This window comes from Antechinus flavipes, chromosome 4 (assembly GCF_016432865.1).
Source record: "Antechinus flavipes isolate AdamAnt ecotype Samford, QLD, Australia chromosome 4, AdamAnt_v2, whole genome shotgun sequence".
NCBI lineage: Eukaryota > Metazoa > Chordata > Mammalia > Dasyuromorphia > Dasyuridae > Antechinus > Antechinus flavipes.
In genome coordinates, this window is record NC_067401.1 from 381,266,965 (window position 1) to 381,281,099 (window position 14,135).

The window sequence follows — 14,135 nt, forward strand, 5'->3', positions numbered from 1 at the left end:
CGTCTCAACACAGTCCTAGGTTTGGTTTGCCATGCTAGGGTCTTTGCTGATTATCTGCAATTTATTCTGCCTATATCTTCTTGTATAAGATAATCTTAACTCTAGCCCAGTTGTTTGCATATTGTCTCCTCCATAAATCAGTCAGTTGATATCTCACCATTACTAATTTTGTGACCTTGGGCAAGATGCACTAAACCAGAGTTTCTGTTTCCTCAATCTATAAAATGGGTATAGTAATACAGGTGCCACATGCAATACAGGTCTGCAGTAAGGAAAGTATTTAATAAATCTTAAAACCCTAGAGAAATCAAGTTATAATCATTTCCCTTCCTATATTTATAACTTACTTCATATGTGTTATTCCAACTGATCTTCACTATAACACTATGAAATAACTTCTTGTTGCTCAGTAATTTCAGTCTTATCTGGTGCTTCTTGAACCATTTGGAGTTTTCTTGATAGAGATCTTAGATTGGTTTGCCATTTCTTTCGCCAGCTCATTTTACAGATGAAGAAACTTAATAGATCAGGGTTAAGTGAACTGCCCACAGTCACCCAGCTAGACTAGATGTGAACTCAGGATGTCATAATTCCATGCCTGGCTCTCTATCCACTGCACCACCTAGCTGCTTTATGAAATAGAGCAAGCATTATCATCCCAATTTGGCAGATGGAGAATTTGAAATACATAAGCAAAGTACCTTCCCAGGGAAATATAGCTATGTGTCACAGAGCCAGGAATTGAAACCAATTCATTATTTTTCCCAGCACAACACATTTCTTTCCATAAGAGACTTTTGGCTGAGAAGCAGAGAAGGATCATAGGGACAGAAAGAAGATACTCTTCCAGGAAAGAAGAAGGAGAGGGAAATATTGAGATCCAAGTGTTTTCACTGACATGAAATCCTAAGAGTCCTAGAGAGCTCTAGGACATTCTTCTGTCCTCCTGGTCCTGTCCTTCCTTTCTGCCTCCAATTTTTATACCAACAATTCAACAAATATTTATTAAGCATTTACCATGTTCCTGGCCCTATCTTAAATGCTGAGGACCTAAAGGCAAAAAAACTCAAAAAACAAAAACAAAGTCACTATTCTCAAGAAATTCACAGTTTCCTGGCACTAAAATCCCATCTTCTATTGGAAGCCTTTCTCAACCTCTCTTAATTCTAGTGCCTGCCTTCATTTAATTTTTTTTTCTTTTTAATATGTACATAGTTTGTGAGTAAATACTTGTTTGCTTTTTGTCACCCCCATTTGATTGTGAATTTTCTGAAGACAATCTTTTGCCTTTTTTTGTGTCCTGAATGCTTAGCATATTGCCTGGCACATAGCACTCATAAAGGAAATGACATGCAAACAGCTATGTACACACACAATAAGGGCAGCATAAACTGCAGAAAATCAAAGAGGAAAAGCATTAACTCACCAGACTAAGTCTAACCTGGGGTGGGGCGACAATTGGAGGGAGAAGGGTGCCACATGATCACGAGTCATAGACTTCTCCATTTGCATCATCCATGTCACTGACTCTCCTCAAAGATTCCCAAGACAATTCTGCTTCTCTATCATAAAATGTTTCTACTATGTCATTCCTATCCAGCATGGAATTCCCTCTGAAGTCAAGGGAAATTTAGTTGTCCAGGTAGAGGTTGAGTCAGAGAGAGAAAACTCCCCAGAACAGGTGGGAGATCATTTCTGTTCCTAGAAACAGAAGGGCACTCCTACCTAAATAACTCCCACTCAGCCCCTTTCTATGAACTCCTCTAGTTAATATTTATTCTAATGATGATGATGATGATGATGATGATAGCTAGAAATTATTTAAGACGTGAAAAACAATTTGCATTATCTCATTTGATGATCCCAAGGTAGGTGATATTATTTTTTCCCTTTTTCATCATTTTAGATGAGAAAACTGAGGCACAGGGAAATTAAATTACTTTATATTTAGTGTCTGATGCAGGATTTCAAGTCAGGTCTAGTCCTTTACCTACATTGCCAAATATCCTAATTTTATAGTCATTAACCACTATGAAATTAAACTATTAGAAAAGAAAGTCACATCTGATGTCCATGTCCTAGAAACTTTAGTAGATGTGAATCTCTCCACTGAATACCCAAGTGAGATGTTTCTTTTCAGTGCTTAATAGTGTGGTGTCTCACACATATCAGATGTTCAATAAATGTTTCATTAATTGTTGGCCTGATTTCACTGAGATTTAAGAAGAGAAGAGGAAGAGATCTCCATCTCACTCAAGTTAAGTTAGGTATGATCTTGCATAAAGTTGAAGGATAACTACCCTAGTTCTGTACAATTTGGTAAGTGATGTACTACTACTCAAAATTCTTCCAAGCCAGGGACACTCAAAAAAGCAGTAGAATAAGCAGAGATTCATTGGGATTTCCACTTTGTATTGGAGCAAATCATCTTGGCACAGGATTCATGCATCCTGGAGGAGTCTCTAGATAGCAGAATATCCTAAAACTTAGATGGGAAAAATTAGCTTCTTAATTTTATGTACTTAAAAGCATTCTTCTGGAAATCATAGGTTTCAAAAGATAAAGGCCCTTTTATTTGGTATTACTAATACATAAGCATGGATGTCCACACTTGCCCTATTGGGAAACTGCCTTCTCTTGATAGAAGCAAAGCATGGAGAGAGTGACTCTTTAAACTAAACAAGTTTAAAAACTTGAAGGTTCAAATAGTATGCAACAGGAATGAAGAATTTCTCAACAGACAGAATATTAAAATGGGCTCACATTCACGTCACCATAGGCAAGGAACATTTTCTCAATGACAGCTACAGGTCTGCAGTGTTTGAGGTAAAAGCTGTATATTATGTAAGCAGCAGAGTACAGAAGTGGCAAAAGAGAGAGAGAAAATATCTTCTCCCCTCCCCAACCCAAGCCCTAAAATAACTCTAATGGAGAAGTATACAGATGGACTAAATGCTTGCAATGCAGAATTTAAAAAAAAAATACATACTCACACAAACTCAAAGCATCTGAGCTTTTACTCCAATTCAGTGGAGTGAGGATGGTGGTTAGGAGGTGGGGCAGAAAAAGGGAGGAGCTCTTGGCCGGAAACGAGTTCTGTGTGTTTATGAATGGGGGCATAGTCCCCATTGAGTATAAATGGAGACCAGCAACGTGAAGTCCAGTACCAGCAAGTCTTGCTCCTGCAGAACAGAGCTACCAGCCAGACCCCAGGAGACGAAAGCCTTACCATGCCTACGTTGATGCTGCTCTTCTGCTTCCTTTTCCTGACTGGCCCCAGCCCCAGTTCTGCCTCAGAGAACAACTGTACCAGCTTCTCCACCACATTGCCCATCTTACTCCGAGAACTTCGAATAGGCTTCGAGGGAGTGAAGGGATACTTTGTAAGTACACTCACCTGTCTGTCCTTTCCTTTTTTGAGTACCTGAATGAGATCCCTGCTGGAGCTAACCCTTCTGCCCATGCTTCGTCAGTTAATTGAATTGGGCAAAGCCCTACCACCAGATAGATAAATACATTTATACATACATAGATGAATGGGTAGATTAAAATATAGATAAATGATTTCTAAGACATTTCCAAGCTTTGCAATACAACCACTGTTTTCTTATTAAGATACACCAAAAAGACAATCACATTAATTTATAGAATCATGGAATATTAGACCTGGGGAGGGATGTTATGGCTCCCCAATACAATCCTGCATTTTATAGGGGAGAAAACTGAGATCTGAGAAAGCTGTTGTAATAGCTAAACAGGGATTGGAATCCCTGTTCTTAATTCCTAGTGCAATGGGAGTTTTGTTATTGGCTTTGCTGGGTTTTCCTGGTTTCTCCTCCCCTGATCTTAAATGCCTAAGCTTCTCACAAAACAAAGTTCTCCTTTGAGAGCTCCCAGTATTTTAAAATTTTATTGATGAGTTCTGGGGAATATCTATCAATAGATTTTTTTTCCCTGAGGCAATTAGGGTTAAGTGACTTGCCCAGGGTCACATAGCTAGGAAGTATTAAGCATCTGAGACTGGATTTGAACTCAGGTCCTCCTGACTTCAGGACCAGCACTCTATTCATTGCAACTTCTAGCTGCCCCTATCAATAGATATTTTCAAGCATATTTGGGTGAAATGATCTGTGAAGTCTCTTCCAACTCTCAAGTTCTATGGCACATTCTCAGAAAATCTGTGCCAAATGATATCTTCCCTCCCCTGGGATCCTTAAGAACTTGGGCCTGGGTGTCTATAGTAGAGAAGGAAAAAAGCAGTGGAGATTGAAGACAAAAGAACACAACTACCAAGACCAGCTTGGGTGATATGAGTGATCTATTTAACAAGAGCAACTTGTGGTTTTGCTCAAGTCAACACATAGAGTTGAATGAGGACTTTCTCTTGACTTGGGAATCTTTCTAGGATTTGGGGGGAGAGAGCCTAGTAATCAATCAATTTAAATACCTAGTGTATGAGTATGAGTGTGTGTGTGTGTGTGTGTGTGTGTGTGTGTGTGTGCGTGTGCGCCCCGCGCACGTGCCAGGCTTTGGGATTACCAGCACAAAGAATGAAAGGATTCCTACTCACAAGTAGCTAACAATCTGAGGGGGAATCTTCTACTAAATTCAATTGTTTGGAGTTCCTATTTGGTTAATCCAGGATACTACAAGGCAGCAACCACTGAAAATACATCTTCAACCTCTAGGCAAAAGAGAGAGAGAGAGACACCCAAAAGACAGCAGCATCATATGTGCATGGTTACTTCAGATACATTCTAACTCTTTGTTTCTTACAGCAAAGTAAAGACGAATTGCTCTCTGTGAGACTGTTAGATGAGTCTTTGCAGAACGACTTCAAGGTAAGGTTTTTTCCATAAACCTTTATGGAACCGTTAAGGGCTCAAAATTTTATTTGAATTTGCTTATTGGCTGTAGGAAGGTCTGTCTGCTTCCCTGGAGTCCCAAAAGGGAAGCTACAATGAAAAACTTTCACCCACAGCCTAGCTCCCAAGGGAGACGACTACCCCTGCTAAAGGCTGTTATAGTGGGTGGGAGCGAGGCTTTCAGCATCTCCACAAAAGACCTTAGGGGGAAAGATTTCAAATGGGAGTTCATCCAGCATTTCTTTTCCCTTCCCTCACAATCATGCTGACTTTGGTCCTCACAGAGTTACCTGGGCTGCCAGGCCTTGTTAGACATGATTAAGTTTTACCTGGATGATGTGATACCTCAGGCAGAGAATGAAACGGAGATCAAGAACAGCGTGGTCTCTTTAAAAGACAAGCTGATTGGACTGCAAAGGACACTCAGGCAATGTGTGAGTAGAAGAGAATATAGTACAGCCCTCCTGACACTACAAACACACACACACACACATGCACATTATCCTGAAATACATACAAAACATGCAAAAATATACACAACCACATACATACAGAAAGACATTCATAAACATAACTACACAAAAAGATACATACAGAGATACACAAGAAAAACTTGTAAGTACATACCCACAGAGGGCTAGATGGACATCCAACCATATACATAGCAAGATACATTGACATATAACTACTTACATAGAGACATACATAAAGAGACACACAAATGCACACAGATGTACAATGATACAGAGACATAAAACCACATATACAAAGGCACAGTGAGACTCACATCCACAAATACATTAAGAGGCCACACAGAGAATCATACAACCACACACTGAGAGACAAATACAAGGAGACTCACCACCATATACACACATAGACATCAATACATGAACACATCAATACAGCGTTGTTTCTTACTGGGAGGAGGGGTGGAAAGGAGGGAAGACAGTTAAGCATTTACATAGCATTAAAAATTTGCAAAAGGGTTTCCTAGCATTTCTGAGTCTTTAATGAGTTTATTAACAACTTCTCCTTCCCCTTCTCCTCCTTCCCCTAGTCTTCTTCCCCTGGGACTCCTCCTCTACCACATATAATTAGGAATCCACTGGGAGACTGACTTTTTAATATTCAAGATAAGAGGCGCTGGGCAAAAGGGATCTGAGAGAGGCTACTAGGATGTCAATAGCATCCTAATTGTTCCTTTTAACTGTGGGAAGGCTAGTGACTTATCATTTCTAAGTTATTCTGGAGCAGGACTCAAAGTGGAAGCATATGAAGCTAGAAGCCAATCTACTTTGTTTTAAGAAACCCTAAGACTGAGCCTTTCAATGAGTTTCTGTGTCCATAGAAAAAATAATTGAACTTCCCTATTTCTCTGACTGAAATTATAAAGGCTTCCCCTTCCCCTCCCCCACCAATCTCTCTCCTTCCTTCTCTCTCTCTGTGCATTTCTGTCTCTGTCTCTGTGTGTATGTATCTCTGTATCTCTGTCTCTCTGTGTGTTTCTCTCTGTCTCTCACACATACACACTTCTTTGCTTATTCATTTTCACATACTTATCCAGAGAAATCAGAATATAGAACTATGCAGAGAATGTTCAGTATGGCCACTGGCTGGATTTTAGGGTCTTTGTCTTACAAGATGTTTAGTGATGGTTAGATGACCTCCTCTAGAGAGCCAGTAGATCTGAGTTGTTTGTTGTTTGTAATCCCAATTTTGTCAAGGATTCCCTATATGTGACTTGAGGCTCTCCATATGACCCCTTCATCCTTTTCTAAATTACCTCCCTCTATTTAAAAAAAAGTGAATATTTCTTACCCCATCTAAGCAAGGATGAGGTAATGGGTGTACAGGGTAGAGATGGACCATGAGGAAATCAGAATGATGCTACCTGAGTGTCTCATCCTGAAGCAGGAAGAGAGGGGTTCCCTTGCTTTATCTAGCTGGCCTGACCCCAGTCTTTGAGATTACAAAGCACCCTGGAAGGCCTCACTCACCCAATCTTGCTTCTCTCTTTACAGCACAAATTCCTGCCTTGTGAAGTCCAAAGTAATGCTGTCCAGAAAATCAAGAACGACTATAAACGGGTGAGTCCCATTGAGTGGGAGGGGACCGAGGTGAAGGAGACATTGCAAGGGGCATTTGCTTCTGCCATCTCCATGGTGTTCCAATTTTCCTGCTTGGCCCAACAATCCCCCCATCCCCTCACCTCTCTAGTTAAGTGTGGGAACTCAGCAAATGGTGTCAAATAGGAGTTGCTGCCTTGGTTACATTTTGTTTTCTGTGAAGTGTCTTTGAGGGTTTCTAAATGACTCCTCAAGGCATTCACAAGCCTCTATGCTCTGTTAATGCACCAGCTAGTGAACACCTCATACTGAGCAGTAGGGGCAGTGCAAGATAGCTACTCTCTTCCAGTAGCATTTACAGTCTAGCTGTGAACAGAAAATCATCACATGTGGAGGGAACAGACGTGAAAAAAAGCACGGGCTCCTTGGGCTTAGTCAGGCACATAGCAATCATTGTCCCAGCCCTAAGTTCTTTCTGTTTGCCCCTTCCACTTACCTTAGCCACTCTGGGCATTGTTCTAGGGGCAAGAGGCAGCTGATACCTCCTTCTCTTTGACAAAGAAAGCCCCAGCTCATAATTAATTCATCTAACTGCTAGAAATACCATGATTTAAAGTTAATGGAAGGAAATACAGCCTGCACTGGAAAAAAAAAAGGGGGGGGGGCAAATATGGATTCAGAAAGTTCATATGCTTTCTCTAACACACTGCTTGTGGGATACTGGAAAAGTCTGTAGTTTTCAGATTTCTTCTTTATAAAATAAAGGATTTGGATTGGATGAAGTATGATGTCCCTTTCAGCTCTGTATCTATAAGCTGATTTATTCATTTTATAGAGGAGGAAACTGAGTCTTAAAGAGAGAAATCTCTCCCTTAAAAACTAGCTTCATGAAGGATGAAATGAAAGGGGCACAAAAACTTTCCGCAAAGAAAACCAGATAAGTACCTATGATTTTGCAAGGACTAGGGCAGTTGCTGTATTCTTACCTCCTAAGGAAATTATAAAAGGGCGAATTCTCCCACAGGTCACCAAACAGTCATACCATCATGCTCTGAGAACCTCTCTTATAGTTCTCAATGAGATTTGGTTGTGCTTTGGGAAGATAATAATAATATGATTATTTATAGAGTGCTTTAAGGCTTACAAAGTACTCATTTGATCCTCCCAACAACCTTGGGAAGCAGGTAGTATTATAATTCCCATTTTGCAAATGAGAAAACTGAGGCAGGCAGCAGTTAATGACTTGCTCAGGAAAGTGTCTGAGTTCCAGATCCGAACCAGATCTGATCTTGCTGACTGTAGGTCCTAAGTCAATCACTGTTTGACCTCACTACCCCTGCTAGACTGTGAGAGGTCCAGAATGTGACCAAATGTTTTTCTCCTTCACCTACAGCTCAATGGTAATGCAGTTCTCAAAGCAATGGGGGAGTTTGACACATTCATCAACTACATGGAGGCATTTCTGATAAAGCAATTCAAAAGCTGAGAGATCCTTCAAACCAGAAAACCAAGACAATGCCTCTGCTAGAAACTGGAACAAAATGAAGCATCTCTACATTTAGATGCCAGGATTCCATGAGCTGAGCCAGGTTTTGGAAAACCCAATGACACCTTTTCCCCTCAATCCCTAGGCTATTTATTACCTTCAGTCAATACCTCATCTACTATTATCTCTATTTATTTATCAAACTTCTCTTTGAATTATTTAGAAAGAAGACACCTTTTTATTTTTAAAGTATTTATTGTTTGTATCTATTAAATTATATCCATAGGATATCCTGTGAATTAAAAAAAAATAGGTTATAGACTATACATCTATGTATGTATGTATGAATGTATAGATATGAATGTGTATATATATATTTAGCTTCTTGTTTCAGAACTAATGGACTCCACTTTCTCATCAGTCAAATTTTTGTTCTTTTTCTGGGTCCCCTCACCTAGGATTATGGGATCCTAGAAGCAGAGCTAGGGAGTTTGGGGTTATCAAATCCCATCTCTTCATTTTACAGAGGAGGGGGCTTGAATGATTTCCCATGATCACAGAATTAGTAAATGGCAGAGTGAGATTTAAGCTGGAGACTGACAAATCCAGCATGAGTTCCATAGCATTATACATCAGGCTCATGGACCTGCTGTCATCATGACTTCTTTTTCCTCCTTCAGAAAGGAGAACTTACAAATGCCATGGGCAACTCTACCGATGATCTGATTCATGCTCAAGAGGGACTTTAGGGTGTTTTTCCCTAATTATCTTGAAATCCCATCACACCAGAGCTCCCCTTTATCTACTCTATTCAAATCTACTATATGCTTCATTCTTAGAGGCCACAGATTGTATTTTATTTTAAATGAGTTGATTTTAGTTCTAATAGAACTCAATTTTAATTCTAAGAGCTATGAAATTCCTCTGAGAAATGGAGGGTATAATTTTGTAACAGATTTTATTTTGTAATAAAAAGAAAGAACACTCATGAAACCCATGTTGTTGTTTTTGGATTTTTTTTTTTTTTTGCAGTGCAATTGTTAATTTTGTTATGTGATTTGCTCAGAGTCCCACCACTAGTTAAGTGTCTGACAACAGATTTGAACACAGGTCCTCCTGACCCCATGGCTGGTGCTCTGTCCGCTATTCTATCCAGCTACCCTGAAATGTGTGTGTTGTTGATACAAACTAAGAAAGATGTGGGTAAATATCTATTGGTTTGAAAAAGATCTGGAGGTTGTTAGTGGACTCCAAATCAACATAAAACAATTTAAAAATCTAATATGATCTCAGGCTGTTTGAATCAAGAGGAAACAGTGTAGCCATACTCTTTCCTGTCAAACCACATCTCAAGTACTATATTCAGTTCTGAATGCTACAGTTTAAGTAAAATCATAAACTAGTCTAGGAAAACAATCAGCTAGGTGAAAGACTGAGAATTTATTCCATGTGAGGATCATTTGAAAGATGTGAGGATGTGAAGCCTGGAGAAGCAAAAACAAGACAAGCATGATAGTTGTATTCAAGTATCTGAAGGGGTATCATAAAGAAGGGAGACTGGACTTGTCTTGTTTGAGTCCATAGAACAAAACCAGCATCTATGTATGGGAGTCTTAAAGAGGTTAGTTTGAGTTTGATACCAGGAAAAATTTATTCATAATTAGAACTTTCTAAAAGCAGAATGAGCTGTCTTGGGTGATAGTGAGTTGCCTGTCTTTGGAGGTCTACAAGAAGAGGTTGGATCCACTTTTTGGCTAAGTTGTAGTATTATTTTTAGGTATGGGCTGGATTTGATGATTTTTGAAGACCCTTCCAATTTCAAAAGCATAATTCTGTGACTTTTGCCTAATTGAGATTGTCATGGTGGAAGTATCTCCACACACAGTCCCACCATGGAGGAAATGCATTTGCTCTGACCTGGTCTGTCTTACCTCTCTCCACTATGGGTTTCCTACATCACTCCCATTTTTGGAAGGAATTTTGGACCAGGAGATCATGTGGGCAGAGTTACAGCATCTGAATTTTAATTCTTGTTGAAATTACAGAGTTTCTTGTGATATAGGCTAGATGGAGAAATATGAGCTAAATAACAAAATGTTATAAGGGTTCATAATTGATCAAATGATTGTTGTTCACCCATTTCAGTTGTGTTCCCAAAGACATTGGAATGGGTTGTCATTTCTTTCTCTAGTTCATTTTACAAATGAGGAAACTGAAACAAACTGGGTTAAGTGGCATACCAGGGTCACACAGTTAATAAATGGCTGAGGTCAGATTTGAACTCAGAAGGATGAGTCGTCCTGACTTCAGGCCCAAGATTTTATCCACTGAGCCACCTAGCTACCCAGTTGTTCGAATGGACCCAAAGTATTAATTGAAGGATAAATGTCAATTTATTAGTCAATTATGTCAATTAGGAGGAATATTTCTAGTGGAGTAACAAGGTTATTCTTAGCTCTGATCTGTTTAGCATTTTTATCAGTGACCTAGACAAAGACATGGATGGCATATTTATCAAATTTTCAGATGATATATTGGCCATTCCTTGGAGAAAATAAAGATTCAAAATTAACTGGCTAGAAAGATAGGCTAATAAGAGTAAACTTAATATGTTTACATATAACATTCTACACTTAGCTTTAAAAATAACTACATAAATACACAATGAGAGTGATATAACGAGTACAGATTGCTATAATTTAAAAAACAACAACAAATTTTCTTTTGTTGCTAGTTCAATCTGAGATAGATCTGGTAACCAAAATGCTAAAATACCCTTTAAAGTTGGAAAGGAATCAAAGGCTTCTGCTCCAACGCCTACTCAATCTCTCATTCCCATGACAGATTTAATTTCTAGATGGTGTTAATTGTTGGAATTTTTTTCTTAATATCAATCTTAAAAACAGAAGTTTAATTCATATCCATTGTTCCTAATTCTCCCCTCTGATATCAAGACGGAGAAAGCTAATCTTTTGGTCTTATGGCAATTCTTAAAATAATTGAAGACAACTGTCATGTCCCATTCCTCTTCTCCAGTTCCTCATACATCATCGTTTCTACTCTTCTTATCATTATCATTATGATAATACTCTTATTCAAAGGTCACTGTCTTTGGGATGTGATGTAACTTATTAATATTTCTTCCTAAAGGCAACACCCAGAATTAGACATGAATTTCCAGGTATTGTCTGATCAAGATAGATGATCACCATCCTTCTTGTGTCTCATTCCCTCCTACGAATGTAATATAAGCTCAACGTAGGCAGCTCTCTAATGTTCTAGGGCTTCAGGAAATGGGCACAATGCCATCTGCAAACAGGAATATCTGAGGATCTCACCTTTTGGAGGAAATCCCTTTTTGGTTTGGACTCTGCACAAGATTTCCTCCATTGAAGTAGTGAATACAGTGTAAAGGCATACAGTAACAATCCAAATAACCCACGATGGTATTTTTGAAGTAAACTATTTTCTAATTGCTCCCCTCCCAATTCCTGTATTCATGCAGGAATACATTCCTGTATTCATTGACATTGTTACTAGGGGAGGGTTATAGTTTATACAGTAAGTAGGGGATCAGATTACAAGTCTTTGAGCTTTCAGTTTCTAAGATGGATAGAGGAAAATATCAAGTGGATATCCAACAACTTACTCTCTTTCAAATACTAAATGTGTTGGCAGAAAGTGCTGGACTTGGAGTCAGGAAGATTCATCTCCCTTAAGTTCAAATCCAGTTTCAGACATTTTACTAGCCATGTGATCCTGGGAAAATCACTTTACTTCATTTGCCTCAGTTTCCTCATTTTTAAAATGAGCTGGAGAAGGAAATGGTTCTTTGCTAGTATCTTTGCCAAAAAAACTCCAAATAGGATTACAAAGAGTTGGATATAACTAAACAATAATTTAAAAATAAGTATGTGATAGGGGGTTTTCCTGGTGTAGCTTCATTAGAGATAGGTTCTTAGGCATATATCCCCATGAAATGCAGACTCCTATGACAAACATATACTTAATATATGTCTAGAGGAAAAAACTTTGTTTCTCATAATGTTGTGGGCCCAGGATAGGAATATACTTGTTAAATGTTTAACAACTGGCTCTCTAGGGTAAAAAAATTTAATTTGCAACAAACTTGTAAGTTTAATCTGCACTATTGGCATTTCCCCTGACATTTTCTAAATAATCAACAAAACAATCCTTGACATTTTCCCAGGCATGCTGTAAATGCCTTAGAATGAGTAGTATAAATATTCACACTGAAAATTTAACAATAGGATCTCTTGAACTTGATTCCCCAGCCCACCCCTGGTTCAGGGTATATATGAAATGAGAAGGAAATAAGGGATTGTTGGAATAAAGAGACCAGCTGTCCATGGAGAACAGGGAGGAGAGAGAAGAATGTCATTCAATAAGCATTTATTAATCATTTGCATTGTACCAGGAACCATGATGAATTTTGGGGATACTTAGAAAGTCAAAAACATAGTTACTGCCTTCAAAAAGCTCCCATTTTAATGGATATAATAACATCTTCCTCCCCAAAAAATTTCATTCAAGACATTGACAGGGTAAATGAAAAAGAGAAAAGAGACTAGCAATGGGAAGAACCAGCAAAGGCTTCTTGCAGGAAATCATTGAACTGAGTCTTGAAGGAAGCCAGTAGGCAGAAATGAATAGGGAGAATATTTGAGACATGCTAACAAAAAGGAACAGAATTCAAAGAGAGAGAAGAGTTTATGAGGAACCAGAAGTGTGACTAGATTATCAAATACATGGAAGGAAGGGAGACAAGTAGAAGAAGAATAGAAAAGTAGGTAGGAGGCAGATTGTGAGGGGCTTTAAACACCAAATGACATTGACCTTGTGATGCTGATTAGAAATACCTAACCAATGTGGCAGGACAAGCAGGCTGCTGATGGAGCGGCGATTGATACCCAAGCCTAATAGAAGATAGGAGCTACAATAAACTGGTACCACCATAAATGGTGTTGTAGGACCTAGGACTAAAACAGGCATAAATTAGGCGTGTGAATGCCTAAACCAAGACTCTAAGGGAAGCGGGTGTTTCCACAAGATAGCACGTGAACATTGTCATCAGCAATACCATCAGCATGCTACTTCCCCTTTAGACTTCTGAAGCTTGTTTCTATAGGAATGAGGGCTTGATGCTCCATAGGAGGAAGGGGAAGAGTCCTGCTCTGTGCCTGCTTGATTCAAAGGCAAGTTCTATATCTACTGGAATTATAAATGCTTTTGGTGAAGATTTGATTAGCAAGCAAGCAATCCAGAAACATTTACTAAACACCCATGACATAACAGTCACTGAACTGAGTGCTAGGGATACAAATGCAAAGAATGAAACTGCTCTCGAGGAACTTATATGTGTATATGTGTGTATATTATATATATATATGTATGTATGTATGTATATGTCTGTGTGTGTGTGTGACTGCATGATTATATACATACAAGATAATGGGGAAACATGCACACATGTAAGTATAAAGTCAAAATAAAGCAAGAAATTTTGAAGACACTAAGTTGGGGTAGGTATTAGGAAAGGCTTCATACAGAGAGTGCATTGCATCTTAAAGAAAGAGATCCTACAACTGCGATGGCTTTGGCTCTTTTTAACAGAGGTGAGCCAATACCAATAGAGTTGTTATAGAAAGAGCCATCCACATCCAGATAGAGGACCATGGGAACTGAATACGGACC

At 38.9% G+C, this 14,135-nt stretch overlaps 1 protein-coding gene across 1 annotated transcript; it reads left to right on the top strand.

Moving 5' to 3' along the window:
* The first annotated feature begins 3,190 nt into the window (after positions 1-3,190).
* IL10 (interleukin 10) lies at positions 3,191-9,417 on the top strand. Its single transcript, XM_051996759.1, has 5 exons — positions 3,191-3,383; positions 4,779-4,841; positions 5,150-5,299; positions 6,890-6,955; positions 8,328-9,417. The coding sequence occupies exons 1-5, from the start codon at positions 3,231-3,233 to the stop codon at positions 8,418-8,420; spliced, it is 525 nt and encodes a 174-aa protein (XP_051852719.1). The 5' UTR covers positions 3,191-3,230; the 3' UTR covers positions 8,421-9,417.
* The last annotated feature ends 4,718 nt before the right edge of the window (positions 9,418-14,135 follow it).

Excerpts from the sequence above, each read along its gene's own strand:
- IL10 (XM_051996759.1), top strand. The coding sequence starts at position 3,231 with ATGCCTACGTTGATGCTGCTCTTCTGCTTCCTTTTCCTGACTGGCCCC. Across the intron at positions 3,384-4,778 it reads AGGGAGTGAAGGGATACTTT|CAAAGTAAAGACGAATTGCT; the intron begins GTAAGTACACTC and ends TGTTTCTTACAG. Across the intron at positions 4,842-5,149 it reads CTTTGCAGAACGACTTCAAG|AGTTACCTGGGCTGCCAGGC; the intron begins GTAAGGTTTTTT and ends TGGTCCTCACAG.